This window comes from Gallinula chloropus, assembly GCF_964237585.1.
Source record: "Gallinula chloropus genome assembly, chromosome: 9".
Classification (NCBI taxonomy): domain Eukaryota; kingdom Metazoa; phylum Chordata; class Aves; order Gruiformes; family Rallidae; genus Gallinula; species Gallinula chloropus.
In genome coordinates this window covers 6,998,860-7,023,319 of record NC_140094.1, presented here as the reverse complement: position 1 = coordinate 7,023,319, position 24,460 = coordinate 6,998,860, and the positions used below count along the sequence as shown (strand labels likewise).

Below are 24,460 nucleotides of genomic sequence, written 5' to 3'. Positions count from 1 at the left end.
TGCAACCTGTCCTAGGGACCCTACTTTGGCAGGGGGGTTGGACTCGATCTCTGAAGGTCCCTTCCAACCCCTACAATTCTGTGAATCAGTGAGTCTGTTGGATTAGCAGCATGATCACCACAGATTGCCTCTGTAGCTGGCAGAACGCAGTTTCCAGAAGGAGATGTAGCCCATCTTCTTCCACTGACTCAGAGGGGTCAGGATGGCCAGGCCCCCACTGCCTCATTCAGCTGCTCACAGGCAGGTGGAGTGAGTTGGTATGCAGAGGCACCTGAGCTGCAGAGCCAAGGCTTTTCAACCCACCCAGAAACTTATCTGAATGCAATGAGCTTTGTCTGACCCTCTCACGCACTGGGAGGGGGTACGGGGATCCCCAGTATCTGGACTGCAGGTAGACAAGCTCTTTGAAGCTATCAGTATGTAAGTCCCATTCCCTTCCCCAGTCTTGGGAAAATGTGCCTGTAAAAGTGGGCAGGTGTCTGTCAAAGACACCACTGACACTGCCTGGTCACTGCACACGGGAGGGAGGAGTGGGGTAGGGCCTTCTGCAGCAGCCACCAACAGCAGGGCACTGCTGAGATGATCGGTACTGTGGGGGCACTCCTGCTTCCCTCTGGGTTTGGGTTTCAGTGCCTTACCAATGGTCTGTGTTTCGCAGAACTCGTGGGGTGTTCACAGAGAGGGATGACACTGATCAAAGGGCAGACAATTCACGTGGTACAAAACAAGCAAGCAAGCGTTTTTTGCCTGTAATTCAGACATGCTGCTAACTATCACATGGATCATTTCTCTCAAAACAGAGCCACAACAGAAGATTCTAACAACATGCCAGTGGCAAGCATAAAAGCTGAGGGCTGTTGTATTGCCTTCGTGATACATGCATGGAAACCAAACTAGTTCAAAGAGGTCCTGTGGGTGGATTTACAGAGAAGGCCAAAATAAATAGCAGAACACCACAGTGCTTGCCAAGAGCAGCACGTATCATGCACTTTGGAGAGCAAAGAAGCAGTTGAGCTGCATGTGAGTGTGGGCACGGGCAGGGTGACAGATGATGCATCCAATTTAGAATTACCTTCTGGAGAATGTGCACAGCAAACCCGGCAAACAGCAACAACAGAAAAGAATAAAAATCAGAAATGCAATCCTGCTACAGTTACTTCTAAAGAGGGCCTGCTGAAAAATAAAAATGAAGTGTTCTTCTTTGGAAAATCTATTCTCATCACAGGTGAGTTATTTATTTTTAAACACCTGTTTTGGTAAAATTTGCCATTGGTGAAAACCACATTGTGTCTTAGTGCTTAGACCAAATTGACTCAATAGGCACAAGTGGCCTAGCTGTTGCCATGCTCTCGTGGCAGCTATGTCCCCATCACCTCCTACCCCTGGGTTACCTGCCTTGGGAGAACCCCTGCACATCCAACCCTGTGTTGCCACGCAGGTGGCTGGTTGCTGCCAGCAATCTGAGGATGCCACCACCATCCCACCCCACCCTTCCCCAGCAACTGACTTCACTCAGACCGCTTCTACACTTCTCTCAGTAGCACGTCTGCTGCGATTCTTCATTCTATTATATGTTTTAATCATTTAGCTTCATGTATCTGCTCAGAATAGAAACAGAACGTTGGCTTTCCTAATAGCACAATTTTAAATAGCCTGTCCTTGATACCCAGCTTCCTGGGCCATTAGAGCTCGCAAATTCCCACCAGCCACCACAGCGCAAAGTCAAGTTAATTGCCTCTACATTTCAGAAGAGCACAACAAGCATTTTTGCTGTTAAAAAAAAAAAAAGCAGACAATGCCACTGAAGGCCTGTTTTATCATATTCCTTCACACAGTGTTTACCAGTTCAGATGTTATATTTCTTTCATAGATGGCAAAAAGGCAAGGCTCTGTGAATTACAGCTCATGTGCTTAGTGTCTCTACAATTCTCTCCTCTCTCACTTTGCTTCTGGAACAGAATGTGTCTCTCCTACAGAAATGTCCTGCTCAATTCTCAGGCCATAAGCTTCTGTTTTCAGATTACAAAATTAAGGGCTCAAGCATTAAGCCTTCTTACACTACTACAATATATTAGAAGTCCTTGATGCCTTTAGAGAAAATATAGCCAAGTTTTCTGGAAAGTTAAAAAAATAAAGCCACTAAAAACCCCCAAGCAGTGAAATTGGTGGCTAAAGACAGACTGATCTTACACGGAGCAAGGCTTAAACATGGGCTACTGGACATTCTAAATTCATACAGATAGCCAAACAATTTACAAACTAGGTTCAATTTCAGCTGGTCTGAGTTTTATATCTGAATATATATCTTAAATATTTCTGGGAGAAATATTTCCTAGGCTTATAGGAAATTTTATGTGACCCTTCATTCAAGGATTCATAACTGCAAAAGAAGAAAAAAAAATCCTTATACTGACCTTACTTGATTTTAGGACCTTGATTTGTTCCTCATAAACTGTGTCTTTATTCTTTTCCAAAAAGCCTTCACATTGATATTCCACCTGAAAACCATAGTTTTACAAAAAAAGAAGTAAATGTTTAAAGTATGTAATAAGATTTTTTGGCACATAATTCACCAGCTGTAACATTCACATTTAACACAGATCTTTATTGTGGATGTGGAAAACAGCAGCTCCCAAGTGCTTCTTTCTGAAATACAGAACTTCCTCAGAGAGAGCTTTCCAGTAAAATGTAAAACCCTAAAACATATAGAGAAGAATACTGTTATTACCTTATACCAGATATATTTCACCGCTGAGAGATGCTTGTGGTAAGACAGAATGATTGGGGGGTTACCATAAAGGTGAAGAATCAAAATGTGTGTTGAGCATCTCCTTCACTGAAGCTGTCAGGGCTGCAAAATTCTCTGAAATCCAGATGCAGCTGAGAACAAAGTGTCTCATTTCATCTCCTAAGTAGTAAGTAGATCTGCCTGCAGCTTATTATAAAAATGCCTCATTTATACCCAGAAAAAAATGTTTTTATCAGAAGCAGTAAGAAGTCTGAATGTTGTGACAATATACAACAATCCTCTGTCACAGGGCCATGCAGTCTCCTGGACCAAAGAACACCCAGAGCTTCAGATAAAAACATAGTAAGTATTTCACCCTCCTAAATCAAGGCTGAACAAACCCCCAAACTACTGTCAAAAGCTTATACCTTAGAATTTGCTATTAATTAATGTAAGTATGCTAACTCCCAGGGAGTGTCTCATGCTGACTCTTCAACCTTATAGCAACAGAAGACCCTTACAGCAGTTTTATTCTTTCAGAGCAGGCAAGCCGACAGCCTTCAACAGCCCCTCTTTCAGTACAGCCATTTATCAGTGCTTAAACAATGCTACATCCCAAGATGAAAGCATTTAAAAAAACATCCTGGGGGTGAAAGCAGACAGAGGATCTCATCTCCCAAGGTGTCTCCACAGTTGAAAGCCCACTCTGAACATCTCCTCGGGTACCATTCAGGTTCTTACTGCCACGGGAGGGCAGCAGCATCACTGTCTTGTCCCATAGAAGACAACGTCAAGGCACAGAGGTCATTAACCTGCCAGCTATTTGATCCTCCAAGATGTCTGTGTGCATTCACGTAAGCACAGAGGAAAGCTTTGTGCAGACAGCACATCCAAGCATACGGATTTGCCAATACCTGCTTGGAGGTACTTTTAGCTTTCCTTGGCCCTTGCTGCTCAGACTAGCTGTAGGAAAGCTTGTTTCCAAATATCAAAGCTTAGCCTAATAGATGGTATGTGAAATATTGGTGAAATCCTTCTTGTTCCCTCATCCATCAAACAGAATTCCTGAATCTGTACAGTTACAGAAATGTTCTTGCTGCTTTTGTTAGGGAAACACTAGACACACCAAGAACAAGACCCCTCTTCTGCGTGTAAATTCAAGAACCTGGGAGAAACGAAGGGAAGGACGTGGGGCAGTAACAGAAGATTGGTGAGGAGGGTTATAAAGATGCTCAGGTGACTTGCAGCTGGGGTGTAGAAAAACACATGTATCATACTAATGGTCATTTCATCTTCTGTGCTTGACAAGTAGAACATCTGTGTTCAGACAATGTAGGCCTGTGACAGACTCGGAGGCACCCTACTGAACACACTGGCACTGCTGTGGGGAAGCACAGTGGTATCCTACACCTGCATAAATCCCTGATACACAGGGGAAAGCAGCAGGTTCAGAGACCCTCTAGCAAGGACTGTACCCTGCAGTGCCTGTGTCCACACTTGCGTCCCCCTGCCTGGGTGCTGCGTCGGGGATTCCCCAGTACATGAGGTAATGAAAATAACTTTCTGTTTGTGTTTCACCCACACTTTGTGGTGGCTCCTGTGTCCTGCCTGCACTGGCTCACACACGGGCCAATAAAGGCCTCCACCAGCCCCTGTCATGCACAGACCTACCAACAGGAATCTCAGAGCTTCTCCAAATTTTTCTCAACAAAGCTGACAATATTCTGAGGCAGCTTCTTTGTTTAATGGGCCATTTATCTTAAACAGGAATTATATTCTGTATTTTATTTTAACCTGAGGAGTTGCTTGGTTTGATGCTGCACTGTGGGAGCAGAACAAAGCATGCACTCCACCAAGATACCCCTCATACAGCTTCCTACAAATAGCTGTTCACTGCCCATCAGAGCAAGTGGGAGCAGTACACACTGCTCCAGCCATGAGAAGCTGCATGCATTTGCCTCTGTCCTCTCTGCACATTAGGATGGCAGCAAAACCAGCATCATTTTGCTGTTGCTCTTTAGCTAAAACTACAGTGAGATATGTGATCTCCCTTTTTGTGTATTTCTATAGCACAACTTTTTCAAGAAGCCAAACACAGCCAGGGATGCTGCTGCCCAGTCACTGCCTGCATGAGCTGCCCATCCCAGGATCCCCTCCTGCCACACATGCTTGGCAACACCAGCCACGGAAGGAGATATGGAAGGAAAGGTCCTTACCTTGTCAGCAAAGTGCTTAATGATAAAAGCCTTATTTGACAAACGTGGTTTTTCAAAGAGAGCACACTTATTCAAGTGAGTATTGTATAGCTTTTGGGCCCAAGTGTCATCTGAGCCTTTCGGCATCTGTGGAAGAAAACACACAGGCATTTAAAACATTCTGAAAGTTTTTCAATAGCCAAAGGAATTAAGAAAACAGGGGACAAGACTTCATGGTTTGCTGTAAGCAAGGAAGCCAGTAACCAGCTACGCACTTCCTAATACCCTGGCCCGGGTGCAGTCTGGCAGCAGATGTAGCTGCTGTGTGACACACGTGAAGCTAGTGAGGGTCCCAGTGTCCCACACCTGAAGGCAGGGATCCAGAGTTAGGTTATCTGCCTGAGCAGCAGCATCTCAGCAGGTCAGAAGTCACCCACTGCCCTTAGAGGCCGCTTGCAATGCTCTGTGATACCCAGGAACCCCAAGCTGGGTTTCCACTGAAGTAGGTGCCACACACCATTGCCTTGGAATAAATTAAACTAAGATAAAAGCCAAAAGGTGAGACACCAAGCGAGAGGCAATTAGGAGAAATCTGACAGGACCAAAGACTGCACTAGGAAAGTGAAAGTTGCCAGAGTCAAAACGAAGGTTGATTAGAGACCCAGAAACAGGCAGAGACACATGATGGAGAGGAGGGGGAAAAAGCATGACTAAAACCATTTTTTCTCCTCCTGTAATTGCCAATTCTGTTTGTATGCTCTCCAAATCCTTTCAACAACAGAGTGTCAAAGTGACGGCTGTACGCAGATGGCTCTTCCCTGCAAGGGCCTAGGAGCAGGACAGCTGATGACCTCTCTCTCTAAGAAAGCCCCTGAGCACACACCTTGCACTCTTCATCCAACAGATCCAGAATTCCCATTTTGGCCTCTATGAGGTTGATGCAAGGCTGATTGTCATAGAAATCAATCAAGGTCCATGGTATTTGTTCCTTCATATATTCTTCTTGTTCCAGCTTGAAGACATGCTACAGAGCAAAAAGAAGAGTTTTCTGTGAAATAAAATGCAGAATAAATACATCCAAGTCTCACTTGAATTATCTTGGCACATTAATCCAGGCTGTCACTGAACACACTGGTTCAACCGAATTAAACCTTTAACAAGTAAGTGTATGAAAAATAAATTAACCTTTTTTCCTGGCCTAAAAACAACAGACTAAATTAAAGCACTAATCCATATTCTCTGCAAATAAAGTCTATTTTTTCTATCTTTTTACTATATTGTCCCACAATTACTATAAGGTCTTTTCTCCTATAACAAAAAACCCAACACAAACCCCAGGAAAAGCCTCAAGTGCAGGAACAGCAACCTACAAAGTAGGATGTGCCATGCATTTATGACGCTGAAGTTATGAACACTGCTCTCTCTTCAGTAAAATTTCACTATAAATACTTCTGTGCTTCCTTGCAAAAGAACAGAGCTCCATTTTCTCTTAAATGGCTGCTGATTTTTTTTCTAAGATGATGCACTGCATTAAAATACACTCTTCAGGAAAAACCTGCAAAGTTGACTACAGGAATACTAGCACAAGAAATCCTTTAAGCAAAATTTTGTGGAAGATTTATCATGTATGAAGACCAATATAATGTGGTGGCATATTTATTCAAAAATATTAGCACAAAGAACCCGTACAGCTTTAGTGAACCCTGCACAGGAGAGGAATTAAAACTTCAGGAAAAAGTAAGAGATTAAACAGGCAAGCTGTGGTCTTAGAGCACGAGCACTCTTTTGAAAAACAAGATGACTGCTGACTCAAAGCATGACTTAAAATAACTGATGTCCTGTGTCAATGCTGACGCACCGTAGCAGCTCTGGCAGGCAGAACCGAACAGCGAGTGGGGAAGAGCGGCGCTTTGAGCAGGGTTTGGGGGCCTCCATGAACACCTGCATTGGCAGGGCCGGCCTCAGCCACCCCCAGCTTGGTGTACCAACCCGCAAACACCTCAAAGCTGTCCGGCACATGTCTGCCAGACAGCAGAAAACTACTCTTACAAAGCAGTTTATCCTTTTTATTTCATTAGCTTAGCACCATCCTTTCCAAAGCAGTGCTCCTTAATGGCACCCATGGGAGCCATTTCCGCCCTGCTGCTTAACAGCTGTGTTACAGGCCAAGTTAATTCCTGACAGGAAAGCCAGTGGCAGCGCTTTTTTGGTGAGTCAGATTCAACCTAAGTCCTGAAAGAAAACATAAAGAAACATTTCTCCACTGTAATGGAATTAGCATTGGTGAAAAATACCTTCGAGACCTAATTGTCCTCACGGGCTATGGGTGGGCAGGCAGGGGAAGGGTGGGCAGGGTAGAGATGCAAATGGTGGCTGGGCAGGCCTCAAGCAGCCTGCCCTCAGCAGGGCTCAGGCCACTGCAGGTGACATATGAAGGCTTGCTGGCCCTGTACCTGCAAGGCAGCCCAATGGGATCGTGTCCACCAGAACTGGGTTTGGTAGCTTGGCAGGGCAAAAGCCCTGTCACCTCATGCTTCGTGGGACAAGTGCTAACAGCAACAGAGCAAGAGGGAAGGGAATGCTGTGACAGTGATCTTCACTATGGAAGTGAACCCTTACAATCCTTACAGGCACTAGATTTTTGCTGTAGAGCTAAGAAAACTCTGAGATACCTCGCACTTAGCAGTTACGACACCTATGGAGCTGAAGCCAGCCATGGCACTACGAGCGTGAAGGCTGGAAAGCCCAGCCTGTGTTCCAGCACCTGGCTGTCTCCCCCTACGCATCCCTGCCGTTAGGATGAACGATGACGCAGGGAACTCAGTCTTGCTATCACACGCCACCAAGGAGGCTCGCTCCTCAAGAGAGTTCAGAGCTGCTCCCAGCCTGCAGCACAGCCTAGCAACAGACCTGGCATAAATAACTCGCCTCATCATTATGCAGGTAAAATATGTAATTACAAACGTCACCAAGGCTGAGGAGAGAGAATCGTGATCTCTCTGGAGGAGGGGGAAGAGGCGCTTCTTGCCACACGTCAGTCACCAAATTCATGCTGAAAATAGCGCCAGGAGAGGAAGAGCGCGTGGCGGATTTCCAGCTGCGAAGCCCTGTGCTTGGCTGCCCTGCACGGGCTCTCGTTGGAGCTTACAGGAACATGGCTAACTCCAACTCCGTCCGCACAGTGCTCTCATTGACAGGCAATCTCGGGGGCTTAATTGCCAAGCACTGCTTCTGTCTTATAATTGTTACTGTGAACGGAATTTCAAGCAGTCCCAGAGCAGCAGTTAGTCATAAAATCTATTTCTAGGAGATAGTCGATCTCTCTCCATCCCCCGAAGCCCGCGGCCAGGACAGCTGGTTAATAGACTGAAGGAATTCATCGTTAACCACTGGGGACCCAATTAGCAGAATGGACTTGGGTGAGGGAAAAGGGAAGAGGAAATGCCAGTCATTTCCTACTTACCATATTGAACTGCTGCTGCAGTTTTTCATTGGCATAGTTGATACAAAACTGTTCAAAGCTGTTGACTTCGAATGTCTCAAATCTAAAATATGCAGATACTCAAAATTACTAGTGCAGTTAAAAAAACCCAGTCTGGATTAAATTACCCCGTAATTTCAAATTCCCTCCCTCCAGTCAAATTAATTGCACTATTCCAGGCACAACCAACCACAATCAAGCAACAAAGCCCACAGGGAAATGGCAAATGGCAGTACATGGGCAATTCAGTGATGCTCCCTCTTTAGACAGGGATGAGGAATGCAGAGAAGGGACTGACGTTCCTGGAGAGCACGTTAGCTGTCTTTGTCCTCTCTAAAAGTGCCATCCTGGAGGAACCAGATGACGACAATTCCCCTGTAACTTTTTCCAGTGCAATACACAAAGTAAGTACCAACAGTAATTCTGAAATACCACTATAAATGTCAAACCTGCAAGTTAAGACAAAGATCTTAGATAGCATGTCAAAACTAAACACCTACTCCCTTCAGCTGGAATAAGTAGCTGCTAAGGGTTTGTGGTTTGTTGCAAAATTCACACAGCACTACTGAGAAAGACAAAGACGCTCTGCAGTAAGATCTGTTGAGAAGTGTCATATCTCTGACAACAAGACTCACCCATAAATGTCCAGCACTCCAATGAAAGAATGCTGTTTCACAGTTGCGTGAAGGGCTTTGTTCACATGATCTACAATCCAGTTAAAGAGATTAGCATAGATATGTTTGGCAAGTGCATCTCTGGCATTGATGGCATGAAGTTTAGAAATAGGCTTGATGTAGGTTTCGGTGGCAGTCGCGAGCTTCCTATGGCAAAGCCAGTGGGACATCTCTTCATACTCCACACCCATGAGGTCACAGAAGATGGTAAGGGGCTCATGCTTCGGCTAAAAAAAGCAACCTTGTTAGGTCTTGAAGCAGTATTACCGATAGCACAAATGCAATCATGCAACCAGAAGAACTGCCTGCCTGCAGCAATCCAACAATGAGCAGCACCAGCAGCTCCCTCAGCTCTTCCTCCTTCAAAACATAACAAGTTCCCTCCCCACTTAGCACATCACATCACATCACTGAAGTATATCAGTGAATCACAGTTTCCCCAGAGGCATTTTACTATACTTGTTTTCACCAAAAAGCCCCACACCTGGAAGCTGCAACCTTCACAAGAATGAATCACCTAGCTTCACAGGGATGGACTCGGTATTTTGAATTCTTACAAATAACTGTCTCAGCTTTGAGCAGAGGAGCTAGAGAAATGCAGAGGACAGGACATCAGCTGTGTGCTGGGGACAGGCTGGAATGCAGCTCCTGAGCAGTGCTCTCATCCGCTCATACACATCCATGTTGGGGAGTGATGAGTCATGAATGGGACATCACAGCCCACGCCAAGAACAAAGAAGTGTGGAGTGGGCTTTAGTGTTCTGGTCTCAAGTATTTTCTCAGTGAATTCTGGAGACAAACATGAAAAGACTGGAGCACACAAAGGGTGTTTCCTAACTCCCAAACTGGGCTGTACAAGTGAAAAACCTGACCTTTGTTTAACCGAGTGAAATCAACTAGTCAGGTCTGCACACTGATATGGGTATGGAAGATTTCTGCAGAAAAATCAGTGCAGTGCATTTAGCGCTCAGTAAGTTAAGATACTGCCCCTCGTGACTAACAAGGAAAGCCATATAGCTACAAGTGAAGGAGGACAGACAGGTCTTTCCTCCTGAGGAACTCCCCTAACACTGCTTCCTCATCACGCTCACTTTACCCTTCAGTGACTCAACAGCACACTGACAAGCAGCATCTCGACAAGGACAGATTACAGAGGACTGTTACTGCATGCCCAGTAGTTTCAGGGCACATCAGCCTTATCTCTCTATTTCCACATCCTCCTGACTTCTCCAAGGCTTCTTCAGTGCTCGCAGCATACAGGTCCCATGGCAGTGCTGTTACACCTCCAAAAGCCAGTTAACTGAGCACAAATGTTTTCGTCCAGTTTAGCCATACCACTTTAACTGGCTCAGAAGACAATGATTAAGTAGTAACAGTAATGGACACTGCACAGAGGAGTGCCACGTTAGGGTTACAGATTCCTTCACACAGCACCACTCAGAACCCTTCACCGAGCATTCTGAAGCACCAGCGCTTTGCAGGCCAACCAGCCTGCGTGGCAGCAGAGCTCTGCAATGACCTGGCTACTGTCAGAGAACAGCTCAGCTCAGGTAGTCGATGCCACTGAGCGACGTTCACGGGCACCTACTAGACGTTTACCACATCGGGATAGGATTGCACAGGAACTCACAGCTTTGTACCAGCTCATTCAGTGGGACTCCCGCACTGGAGATACCCATTACAGCACAGGCTAGCCTGTGATATACCCGTGATCATTAAATGATGCTCTTCGTAGTGAAAACCTCACCAAGACACGCTGAAGAGCCAGACTATTGCTGCAGGTTCCCATGGACAGATGGTGTCGGACCAGGCACGCTGATCAGCTGTGGCCTGATGAAGGGCCTGTTCCATCAGCTCCAGAAACTGCTACTGCAGGTTCTTGAGAAAGCAACTGATAGCAAAACGAGACAAAACCCCCTGAAACTGCAGCTACTATGTGAAGAGAAAGATGAAAGCTGTGTAGCCCAACAGCCTTCACTTGTGATGCAGCCTTCAATGATCACTTCTAAAGCCAAGGAAAAAAAGAGCAACAAGCCAGATCTTTTCTGTTTCTCGTCTCCAGAACATGGACTTCAGTAAGAAGGAGAAGGTTTTTTTTTCAGATGAGACTATGCAGGTCTCATTACTGCCCTCCACAAAGGTAAAAAAGGACCAGTAAAACAACATCACTTAAGTCACGCAAATAATATTTGTATATCCTCTGCTCCTGTCTAGACATCTCAGAGGACCGAGCAAAGCATTTGTTTTGTAATTTTTTAGGCCAGTTTGGTGTTTAAGAAAAATATCCTGGAAAGCATTTACTGTCAGCAGGGAATATATTCATGTACAAATATAAAGATCTAGACACCTGCCCAGGACTCGAAAGCCAGCCTGTCTAGTAGAATTTTCTATGACAGATCAGTTACAGTTTTAAAAAGAAATCAAGGCAGCCACTGTTATAATACAGAGGTTACTCTCTGAAGACTCTAACCCAAGAACAGTAGAATTTATATGCAAAAAAGAACCATGAATATGTTAAGAAATTAGAAATAAAAACATTGCTTGTGTTCTTATATTGTTACTCTTTTTCAGAAGCGGTTCCTACAAGCAAGCACGAAGCAGAGTCTGTCAGAGTAGGAACCAGCTCATTTACTACTCACAGGAATAGTGCAGCTGTCAGAATCCCGATATGCAAACTCCACATTGCCCAAGTGAAGGATGCCAGCAAGGATACGAAAAATTCCCATCTGGTAGGAATCACTAATCCCTGAAAAATGATTAATAAAATGCTTTAACGAGAGGAAGACGTAGAGAACTACAAGCTGAAGTTGATTAAAAAAAATATTAAGAAAGAGAAAACTGCCACCAGCATGTGCTCTTTTTCCAGGGAATTTGGTATTTTAAAGTAGTGCCTGGCTCCACTATTAAAAGCACTTTACAAACAGGTGCAAAAACATCCATTAAAATGAACAGTTTAATTTGTTGTTTCAAAGTGCTTTCTCAGTGACCTCCAGCATTGTATGTGCTACACCTGGGGAAGCCACCTTTCACTTATGTTCACGTAACATGTCCTACTCCTACGCCAGATACGTGAATGCACTGCAACTTATATATCTTCTTAATGCAACAAAAAGTACCTCAGTCCCAAAGTTTATCAACCCCCTTGTTTTTAAACACAACAGAGCAAGAAGAAAATACAAACCGACAATCTCATTTGTGTATCAGATTTGGGACATGATCCTGTTTCACACGTTACCTAGCAAAGTGCAGGCCTGCCTGGTGTTCACCATTTCCTTGGCATCATTGACACCATCAATGACTGGGCTTCCACCTTGCTTCGTATAGTGAAAGTAATTTGCACTCCCTGTGAGAGAGGAAGAAAGCGAATCTTTTACACACACCGACGCAAAGAGTCACAGCACATCTGTAAAGCTGTGTAATGATGGGGCTGTTCTTGGCAGAATCTGTGGTTTGAAATATGTCAGCATAGCTTAGTGTCCTGGCACACAGGACCCACTTATTCTGGAGATTTTTGTAAGTATTCTTAAGCTACCTGGTTCTTACAGTAGGCCCTCAAGCAGATTCCCTACCTAACCTTGGTTCAGACTTCCACACCTCAGAACAAGCACTTTGGAAGCAATTATTCTCCAAGTCTGAGCCAACCACCCAAGGGGTGAGTGCCAAGGTGACTGCGGCAGCACTTGGGGACTATGTGGCAGGTAATACCACACTACTATTGCCATCAGGACATGTTAAAAAAATCTATTTTGCCCGTTTTCCTCTTGCTTCTAATTTATGGTCTGGTTTAGCCTGCTGAGTATCTCTGATTCACTCTGGCTGGGACGTCATGGTTGGAGAACTGACAGCTTCAAACCACCCTGGGGACAGCCCTGTGCTTCACTAGGACAGCGGTAGCTCTCCTGAGTGCTGTGTACCTCCCTACAACGTCAGTGATCATGCTTCCTGCTGCAGCAACAGACTCCTTTTCTTCTGTCAGCTAAGGTTTCAAGAGTGCTGAAAGAGGAGTCTGAAAACGGCTTCTTTAGCTATAATTACATCAGTTCCTTTCTTTCCTGTGTCAGCAGATGTGAATCCTAAATGTGCCAGGATGGTACTGAAGAGCAGAGAAACCCTTTCAAACCAGGAGGGTAGTGCAGAAATCTGCCCTGACAGTCTGTGCAGTGTTCCCACTATGAAGATAACTTTTAAAAACATGCAGGAAGCATTGAAATTCATATTGAATTTTTAAAGCAATGAGGTGATTGCTTGTCCCAAGATGATCACAATACCTTTCCTTTATAAAGTACCAGCTCATGTTAAATACAAAACCTTTCTTTTATCAATATTTTACTTAGAAAAATGAAAAATTTCACCTACCAGTTTTGTTATCACTAAATTAGCAGAGATGGTACCATAAATTTTGGTAACAGTCCAAGTGAAAGTATGAAGATGCAAAATAAGCTTTCCATGTGTTTATACCACAAATGGTTAAAATTCTCCAGTAGCTGAAGCCATGGGAAAATGGTTTTAAGGACCAAGAGAAGAGACGTTGACCCTTGCCACTGGAAAACTACTCTGAAATCCAGGACATAGGAAGTCCTAGTGATTACAACTGCAGCGTATTAGAGTGTGCTGAATAAACAAATCTGTTACTTCCATCTAAACTCCACAAAATCTGAGATGTGCAATTTTAGTTCTTTTCAATATATTTTAGTATTTGAAGCTTTAAAAGTTTAGAATTTACAAGCCAGCAGTTCTACTTCTGGTTCTGTGTCTCAAAAAGCCCGGAGATGCAGCTTCGTACCTAGAGGTGTGCAACGCAACGACCGTGGATTTCATACCTAATCGCAGGGTTTTAAACTCAGGTAATGCTGCAGAGGCACATAGTTGATAAAAGATGTGGTAATTCCTCTCCTCTTCTGCCTTTAAAAGGAAAGGAATTGATTATTTTTTACAACTTAACAAGTGTCCAAAACATCCATGAGTAGAAAAGAACTAGGTTTAAGGCTTTCTCTAGCTTTACAGTAAAAGCACAGATGCAACAGAGAGAAAGGAAACATAAATCAGCCTCTGTCATTTCCTTCTTGATTCACTTAATCCATTTCCAACAGCAAGCAGCATGCAGACATTTTCATTTAAAAAAAAAAAAAAGTATGATTTCACTTTTCAGAGCTGTGGATTACTATTAAATATAGATCAGGATTCCATGGGTGGGTGAAACGATCATACTTAAAAGCTTTTCATTTTCCAAAAATAACTAATATCATTCGCCTCAGCATTTATAGTAAGCCAGTGAAGGGAGCATCTTTCTTGCCAAGGCAAAGCTGGAAATTTAAAATGAAGGACCAACACAGCTCAGAAGGTTATGACTCAAGACCAACACCACAATTCTGAACTTAAGCACTCAAATTTTGTAACTTCAAAATGACAAAAAAAACCCAAAACCCAGAAAAGGACTCAGCTAAACCATGTGCAAGAAGTATCTCTTCTTCTTAAAACATACAACAGCTCTTTGTGTAACTCCTACACAACGCAAACTGCAATTACTTGTCTCATACCTCTAGGCAGCCCATCAAGGGGATGTACATTTCTACTGAGCCCCAGATGATAAGGTAGGCAAAGGTGGGGAGGAAGCGTGGGAGACAAAAGGGCTGTGGATTGGTTTAAGGATGAAATACCAAAAGGAAGAGTTCAAAAAGGATGAAGTTACACATTCTCATTTGCCTAAATAATGGCAATTAAAGCTCATTCATAATTACTGCGATAGGAGTGGGTTTTAGCAAGAGATTGGAAGTGAGCTCAGACAGCAGCCTTACAAACCACAACAGAGAGGTTCTCTTGAGCCCTATTCTAGAATACTGCAGTAAGCACAAAGTCATACGTAGCAGTGCACTGAAGGTGTTTCATGTTTAAATACACAGCCTTTTTAATACACTTTTCACAACTACTGATTCAAATAATGAAATGCTAACTTGGTTTTCCTTCTCTTCCCCCTCCCCACATGTGCTATATCACAAATACACTATTTCAACTATCTCTTCGGAGAGATATCTTCTATCAGCAAACAATAGTTTAGGGGTTTTTTGTCAGCCTAGTCAAACAAATATTGAATAAGGTGATGGTATCAGTACTACCTGAAACACCACTCTTGACTTTTCCAAGAGGTAAGTTCTCATGTTAGCACCAATGATTCGATACCTCTTATCAAAACCAATTTCAATGTATTTCCCAAAGCGACTGCTGTTGTCATTCCGAGTAGTTTTGGCATTTCCAATAGACTGAAAAAAAGGGAATATTGCAATGGTTAAACAGCTTTTAGAAATTACCAACTCTATTTAGTCATCTACATGGCTCATCAACACTTAACGACATTAATTTTGTTATTTCACACTGTGTATATTTATAAGTGCATGTGTACAGATACATTCACAGTGCTTGAAACCTCTGTAAGTCTACCTATCATAAAATGGTAGTCTGGCAAACATCCCCTATGTTCTGTCTGGCTACCAGGTTTTTACTACTATTATTATTATTATTATTACTCTATAATCAACCCCATTTCCAAACTACTTCTGCAAACATATCATTATACTAAAATATTTACTGTGTGCCTAAACGTAATCTAAACATTAACATGTACAGACTCACCTTGCTTGCCTGAAACTGAATCCCTGCTTAGCAGCTTGGTTACTGACTCAGAGAGAGTCTTCAGGGCTGCCCTGTGTGCCTAACTGCCATAGACTAATCCAATACAGCTTCATACACAATATTTAGTGTATTTCCTCCACATACGTGCCCAGGGCAAATAATGACTGTGGTTCCTAAGCAGTTCCTGGTGCCCCTCTGCCTTGACCTCATCAGCATTAGGATTCACCCCACGACGGGTACCAGCTGGATTTATCAGAATTCAAGCCATGCAAATCACAACACGCTGAACTTCAAAGAAAAGCATTTTCTCTTCTCAATTAGATCATGTTTCAGACATCATATAGCAACTCGCCTTCCAAAAAAATCCTAAAGACTTCTCTGCTTCAAAAGGAACAGCATTTGAGTAACTCGGATGCAGCCCACTGCCTTCTACCATATGCCACTGTGTGTGTGCGGTATCAAGCACCGAGCTACAGACACAGCGCTGGACCTATGTCCTAGTTTCCCAGTTCACGCAGCCACCCACAGGGACTCTGTACTGAGTAAGGCTTGGGAAAACCAAAGGTGTGCAAAAGGCAACGCTGAGTATCGCTGTGGCAAACCTGTAAGCAGAAGGGCAGTGAATCGGTGAGGGCTGGGCAGGCAGAGCACGGCAAGCAGGGATCGGATACCCTGATACAGCAGCAGCACCACACCTGACCAAGCAGAGTGGGGTGGGTATCAGAGGTAAAGCTGCTATGAAGGACATAAGAACAAACTGCATCTCTGCAGCTCTAAGAAATACCAAACCCGTTTGAACTGAACACACTCTAACTGCATTTCTTGTGTTTTAAAATTATCGCCACTGTGCCAGATTTTGGTGGTGGTGGTGGTGGCAGTACAGTATTTTTAGAAACCAGGAGGTATTACTTATAAAACTGTGAAGTCTTTGGTATTATAAGATTGTTTGCCAGTGTACACACTCAGCTGTACAATTTGCATAGCTATATAGGGTAACGAAGAATGAGAGGCAGGAAATGACACATAAAGATATGGTTAAACTCTTGACAATTTCTTCATTTGCACTAGAAAAACTGTATGGAGTCACTGACTGCAGAGCTATTGAAATAGCTGCTGGAAACTACAGTGGTCACTTGATACTCCAGAGTACTCAGCAGGCAACCGTGATGTGAAACTCTGACACTGATGATGGTTAGCTTGGAAATGCTGGTGTTTAGGTTGTGCAAATAGAAATTCAAAAATAAAATTACCTTCTACCCCTAAGATTTTACAATCAACTCATTCCACCTCTGTGGGACACAGGAGAAGGCAGAAGGGTGCTCAGCTCCCCCTGGTCCTCTCAGCCACACACCGAATCTCTACGTGTCCACCGACACAATTGCAAAGGAGGGCTCAGGGATGAGCTCACACCTGCAGAACTGCCACTGCTCCCCACAGCCCTGGCTGCTCTCACAGGGGTAGGTGCAGCTCAAGATAAGGCTCGGCTCCCCTGGCTTCCCCCCACAGCTGCACATTTGGATCCCACAACAGCAGAGCCCACTGCTCATCACGACACAGCTTGTTTTATGCCACAATCCAGTTTGAGAACACCACACAGCACCACAAACCAGGCACGATTACCTTGTGACAGAGCACACACAACTGTGATGGGGCAGCTATAGTTTGTGTATCATGAACTCCTTGTGCCAGGAGGAAAGAGGGAATAAAACATAGATCATTTTTTTAAAATACCTGAGAAAGAAAACAGTGGCAGCATTTTGCATTTCACATTTCACCCCATGCACTCCATTTACTCACGTCTATCTGCTAATACTTCACACCATAGCATAGAGATGTTAAACATTTACCAAGGCATCAGCTGTCCTAAGCATTTTCTTTGGCTGTCCATAGCCATACATGTATGTGTGACTATGAACAGCACCACTTCTCTCAAGGAATTCCCCCAAGATTGGTTCTCTCTGGTGAATCATTTCTTAACATAGTTCCTTAACTTCAGCTACAATTTGAATCTACACAAAAGGCAAAGACACAAAAACCAATTCAGATGAGCCTAAGAAATGGTTTCTGCTTGGCCACAACATCAGGATTACAGCTTCTCCTGAGCTTCCTGGAGAACAGAGAACTTGAAGAAGGAAGGAACTGTGCGTGTTATTCCACAGTCTACTTCCAGCCCCCTCACTCCCAAGCCAATGGCTTTGGGGCTTAACTACTGGTAGTTATACAAATTTCCAGAACTGAAACATTAGCTTGAGCTAATTATAGCAAAATTACATCTTCTGTTGCGTTTTTCCCCTCTGAAAGAAACTTCATCACACGTAACGTTGCTTTTTCAGCGTATCTTCCCTAACCACATTGCCTAAAATTGAGCATTTGCTTTACTCAACAGCTCTCAAAGTGTAATCTGCCTGTGGGATGTACATGTTCAGTGGGTAAGACCAGAAGTTTCAATCATTGGGAAATATCAGTGTTACAAAGCTAAATAGATTTAGAGCAGTATTCACATCAAAATTATTTTATTATGTGAAACACATTAACAACAGTGAAACACTTCCTCCTGTCTCCTCTCTGTCTTTCACAAATGCTACACAGGATGATGCCTGAAGCCCCTCTCAGTAAATGGATTTAAAACACAATTAAAAAATGTATTTATTCTAGGTTCTTTGATCCTTAAAAAAAGTACGGATAGCTTGCAGTAGCTCTCTTACCTCCATGATGGGGTTGGAGGCCAAGACTTTCTCCTCTACGTTGGCTTCACTGGCAGATCCGCTGACCGTGGCAAAGTACCTCATGGCATACTTAGCAGAGACAGTCTTGCCAGCTCCAGACTCCCCACTGACAATGATCGACTGATTTCGCTCATCTCTGAAACACAAAGACATGTTAATTACCAGCTGTTCTCTCAAGGACACTTTATTTTTTGTGTCCCAAAATTGGCAACAACCCTTCCAAGATAAATATTAGCAACACAGCACTAATGTAAAACACACCTGGCGGAAACAAGGCTGTTTGTTAGCAACCTGCCTGAAGGCTGATGGGACTGCCCGCAAGGATGCTCAGTGGGACTGATGCTGTGGCCACAGCCCAGCCAGCCAGCAGAGCTGCACTAGAGAACCTGGCTACGGTAAATACCTGTCACCACTATTCACAGCATGCATCTACAGCTGCTTCTATCCAGAGTCTTTGGTAAAGTGCTCCACTGAATTATCAGCGTTTGTTAGTAAAGATCATTAATGCCATCTTACAGATAGAAAAAACAACAGCAGAGTCAGCAACAGAAGCCTTTCATCCTTCTGATCTAATCACCAGTTTTCCCCAGAACTGTTCTGAAACTGAAAAATTCAAGCAGAGATGTTCAGGACACCAACAGCAGCTCTGGAGCAAAGACAATCCCTTTGTTGTGAAGTAATTTCTTCTCATTTAAAAATATAATATCCATTTGCTGCTACAAGAAGTTTTTCTCATCTCAAAGTGGGCTCTATACATACAGCCCAACTGTATCATTAATAAACATGCTACAAAATAGCAAGGATATCATTTCACCTTTATATGCCCTGAGCCTTTTAAAATAAAGGCCATACACGCTTTATAAAGTACTTTATATTTCCAAAGCAAAAGTTAAAACAAGTATTATTTCAAAATGCTCCTGTGAGCTGGGTGAGGTTAACTCTACCTTATGTACCAGAAAGTGAGGAAGGAATAAATATCTACCCCAATGTTCTGCAGAGCTGGGACCGGAACACGGAAAGAACAGCCGAGCCCCAGTCAGCCTGCACGTACAGCACAGTAACTGCAAATGACTTTTCCAACACACATGTGTTCAGACAGCACACAGACAGTCTGACCAGCCTCCAAACACCTGCTCAGGCCACCAGTAAATGCTCTGCAGGCAAAGCGAAGAAATATGCATGGAAAAAAATATCGGTGGTTTCTGCATCCTGAAGGTCCTCCAGAAGACTTGGGTTCTATTCCTGAGATGGTCAAAGAAAAGCTGCTGCTGAAATTATGAAGCTAAATTACAGGTCACATCATTACTCTCAAGCTGGTTCCTATCTTCAAAAACTACACTGAGCCCCCAGATAAGGGCACTGTCCCAGCACATAGTTTGTGATGGACAAAGAGCGTAGGCTAAAGGAGCCTCTGGTTACATCACACGTCTCCAGGAGAGCCAAGGTGGGATTTGTTTGACCACATGAAGGCATTGGTTGAAGCAGATTTTCCACATTTTGGTAAAAGGAAGTTACTTGAAATGGCTGAGCACATTAAGAAGACCAAAGCAACCTCATTTTATGTTCTCCACTTCCATGTAACTCACACGATAGGTGCGAATGCCTACAGCCCAGATCACACATCCACGTACGCCAAGCTGTCAGTCTCAGGGGGGAAGCTGAGGGAAAGCACAGCCATTCGGCTCGGTACCGGTTGTGTGCTGTCCGGGCTGCGATGACTGAACTGCCAGAGATGCCAGCCCTGGCTGTCAGATAAATTAAAACACCCACCACAAGACCTGTCATTGCAGTGGCCATAAGCATGCTCCTGAGGGAGGTCTGTGTCCCTGGGATGGTTTGCTGTAGCGATGAAGATGTCCAACTGAGAGGGGAAGAAGAAACACTCTTGCTTCCTCCCCGTTTTCCCCTCCCTGCATTCACTGGCAGTGGGCAGACATGCAGGAGGGACAGCCTGTAGCTCTGTGAATCAGGAGTTGTGTGGATGCTTATGTTCCAAAAGAGCAGTGGAAGGACAAGACAGAAGTCCAGCCAAAGACCTAAATGGGACAACATATAACAAACATTTTTGCTCTCGCACAGACAGTCCCCGCAGCGATTAAAACCAAAACAATTTCTTCATGGGACTGGCAGTGCTCTTTTATTCCTCCACTGCCCTTTCACACAGAAAATAACCAACCATACCATTATAAAACTTGTAGTCTGGTTTCAGGAGCTGCCTAACACAGGGCATGGGCAGCGACATATCAAGGTTTTCACCTGCAGATCACCAGCTCTGTTTCTTGTATTAAAAATCATTATGATGATTTTTATGATCATATTATATGATCATAATAACATATTATATTATGATGTGTGGTAACACAACAAGGAAATACATGAAGGACCATGAAGCTCACTTCCCATGACATGTGCTGATGACTAAGCCCACCTTTAGTTTAGTTCCCAAGTACAGAGAGTTTCAGAAAACAAAGTAACGCAACCTCAGTACCACAGACTTCTGACAAAACCATCAACAAAAAACTAACTCTGTTGATAAGAGAGGGAGATTGAAATGAAGGTGTGTCATTGTAGCTGTCACACCCCTGAAGGACACGAGCATGGAAAGCACACACTAGCTCTGCAGTGCCCGGTCCCTCCCGGGATGCTTAGGAGTGGTAGGAAACACTGGGCTCTTCAGGGTGCTGCACAGGAGGGAGATCCATGTTTTCATGGACAGGAATGAAACATAGGTTGAAATAATTTGTCTTTAAGAATACTGCTGCTCATTAGCCTAGAGTTTCCTTCCCTGTGTCATAAGATACAAAGACATGCATGCACTCATGTGCTCAGGAATAAGGGATCCATTATTACATTGCTGTGCAAGTACAGATACAGGCACCCTTTCCATAGATTTGCACAGAGAAGACACAGCTGGCTCTGTGCGAGCTGAAAACGTTGCTGCCATCTCTTCTGCAAGGAATATTTGTGTTTGCAGCAGCTATGGCAGTCACAGGAAACAAAGGGCTCGCTCATTGTCTGCGGCAGAGTCCTCTCGCAACGCCTCGCCAGTGCTCCATCCAGGCTCAGAGCCACTCTTGTCTGCAGAAGTACATTAGTCCATTGTTGTGCTTTAACACACTGGAGTGACGAGCCACAAGCATATTATTCTTTCTGCTTTTTGGCAGAGAGAAAGAAAAACACAACAAGACAGCCAAAATCACACCCGACATCTGGAGAAGGAGAAAGGACAGGTAACAGAGCGCCCCAGGCACAACGGCACCAGAGGATGAGCTGCTACTGCCACACCCCAGGGAAGACTCGGCGTAGGATGTCCTACCACAGGCAGCCAGATACAGAGTCTTTTGAGGAGAGTGAGGTAGTCCTGCCAGGAGCCAAGTGAGCCTGTCAGAAGGCTCCTTTATGCCATTAAGCTTTAAAAGAAACAAAATGCCATATTGAAAAGAAAGGAACATGTAAAATAGAACTGAAATACCTTGGATAGTGCCTGAAATGTGGCAATTATCACTTTTAATGGGCAGGTATAAGCAATGGTCAGTCTAAAATACCCCTTTCGCTTACACCAAGTGAAATGTTTGTAATCAGGGTGGCATTAGAAACAAAATAAAACAACAAAACCCCAAAACAAAACAAAGGGAAAAAAACCCCAGAAGGCATAAGTAGCAACACCCTGAGCTCTTCCTCAGGTATAAATAACACTCTTGGAACTAATTTTAGGTAAATGATTAGCCCTCAACCTTTGACCTGACATTATGAGCACTTAACGTGTCACCAGCCAGAAGAAAAAGCTATAATTAAAACTTTCAGCCAAAGACACAATTAAGTAGGGCAACGGTGTTATGTGTAACACCACTCTGCAGCCTGATGCCACAATCTACTATCTATGCAATACTACTTCATCTTCTTGTAGGTTTTCCTCTCAATAAAGCACATAATTAGATAATTTTAAATTGAAGACTACTCCTGAATGGAGGGGAGATTTTAATTATGCTGTTACAAAGAGAAAAGAGGGAAAGCAAGCTGGGAGATGAGAAGGTGGAGGAGCAATCATATCCCAGGATACAGAACTACATTACAGAGATACAATACTAAGCCAAATTATCTTGAAAAGAGGCGTTGCACCCCATCAGACTGAAACAGATGGGCTGGGAGCAGTTTAACATGCACAGAAACACACAGCTTGAAGTTCACGCAGCAGTCAGGATCATGTTCAGTTTTTGCCATTTCTGAACAGCACAGAAGAACAAGGGAATGGCAAAACCAAAAGAAAAGATAACAGGCCCAAACATTTCACAGCTGAAATGGGGCTGAGATTGCTTGTAGCAGCAGGGGAGTTGATGGAGAGATCTCCCACCTCCCTTCTCTCAGGCCTCTACTTTAGGAGTCATGTGAGGGTAACAGCTACTTCCTGTCAAAGAACGGTAACACATTACAGAATGAGTAACTGATAATTGAAAATAGTGTTATCTATCAGAAAAATAATGCTGATGTCCAATTCTGCAAGGGAATATTCAGATGCTGTATCTGAGCCATACACAACTCCGCTCCCAATGACACATAATCACCACTGAATGTGCAATAAATAACCTTAATTTTTCATATCATAATTCTGGTAAAGGACAGAAAGAGATTTGTGCATAGGTTGGTAATTTTAAAGACAATTTTGCTCTACCTACAGAACTCTGTGGACAGGCAGTATGTTTACAAGGAAATTCACTGTCAGCGTGCCAAAACCGAAGAGATGCTGGTGTACCAACTCCTGAAGGCTTCAGCTTACAACCTGCACTCCAGCAGGGAGGTTTTTACACTTTGGAAAACTATTGCAAAGTTCAGCACTGAAGACAGCTTCTGCTCAAAGGAGGTTCAGCAGTGGTGAAAAAGAGAGTGCTACAAACGGACCTGAGATACTTTACATGCAGAAAGGGGGGTTGCAGAATACCAATGAAGTGACAGTGCACAAGAAAAAAATATGAAGTGGTTTAAAGAAATATTCTTGTTTTCAAAATGTAAAAAAAGGCACCTTTGTTGAGAATGTGCATTTATCTTAATGCAATCATTTTAATAGCGCTGACGACTACTAACTTGAAATTCTGTATTTCATAGAAATCTAAGGGAGATGCTGTCAGAAGGGCTCAGAATGGAGGAAACACCACTCCCACGACGTCACAGCTGTCAGCTTCAGTGGAAACAAGAACAAGACCAACACTGGAACCTTGAATATGGACAGAGTGCTGCAACAACCCTGACTAATCATTGAGAGCTCACATTATCTCAGGCATTTTTAAAATATTTCTGCTGAACAATGGAAAATTGAGGCAAAAAAAACCAAAGCAGCGCAAGAAACAAAACATTAAAGTTATTAACATTAAGGGCAGAGTTGTCAATTTTCAAACAGTTTTCATTCCTTAATATTGTTACACCCACTGAAGCTGGTTCCCTCAAAAACCAGAACAGCTTACTGCACCACAGCCGTTATTTCCACAGCAAGCTGTCCAAACAGATCAGGACAACCCAGACATACAGACTGAAAAAGCCCTACAGAAATCTTTGTTTACCTTCTTCCTCTATACCACTGGAAGCAGGAATACCAAAGCAGTTAAAAACCTGCCCATCAATAAGCGTTTCAGAGGGGATTAAAGAAGCCCAGAGCTATTCAATTTAATCATCAAAGCACAGCAATGGTTTTGTGTTTTTTGATTCCTATGACTGATGCATCACTTGATCTTGTCTTTCAGACTGATGACTCCACAGCAAATAATGTCAATTCAATGTATATAAGCACACACACCACAAAAACATCAGCCTTGGAAAACAGACACAAGGAATACAGAGTTACTGACATCAGCCTCGCTGTTTGAATCAATACATTCATGAAGGAGCCACCAGCATCTCTGTCTGGCAGAAGAGTATCATTAACAGCTGATTTTCAAAGATATGGACTTTGAAATGCTTGCCTGTGATGAATTACTTCAAAGTTCAGTCGTCTCCATGCCAGATAGGAGAGAGTGGCAGAAAAGATCAGAACAAGATAC

The 24,460-nt window shown here is 43.6% G+C and overlaps 1 protein-coding gene across 1 annotated transcript in view; it reads right to left on the bottom strand.

The window, feature by feature from the left end:
* Positions 1-24,460, bottom strand: part of MYO5A (myosin VA) — a gene marked incomplete at both ends in the record, with an annotated part of 97,523 nt that overhangs the window by 37,016 nt on the left and 36,047 nt on the right. The window contains 10 exons of the mRNA XM_084268129.1: positions 2,415-2,498; positions 4,945-5,070; positions 5,807-5,947; positions 8,387-8,468; positions 9,040-9,305; positions 11,718-11,824; positions 12,314-12,421; positions 13,899-13,980; positions 15,192-15,335; positions 18,411-18,567. Coding sequence (XP_084124255.1) covers positions 2,415-2,498; positions 4,945-5,070; positions 5,807-5,947; positions 8,387-8,468; positions 9,040-9,305; positions 11,718-11,824; positions 12,314-12,421; positions 13,899-13,980; positions 15,192-15,335; positions 18,411-18,567 — 1,297 coding nt within the window. The remainder of the gene's footprint in view (positions 1-2,414; positions 2,499-4,944; positions 5,071-5,806; positions 5,948-8,386; positions 8,469-9,039; positions 9,306-11,717; positions 11,825-12,313; positions 12,422-13,898; positions 13,981-15,191; positions 15,336-18,410; positions 18,568-24,460) is intronic.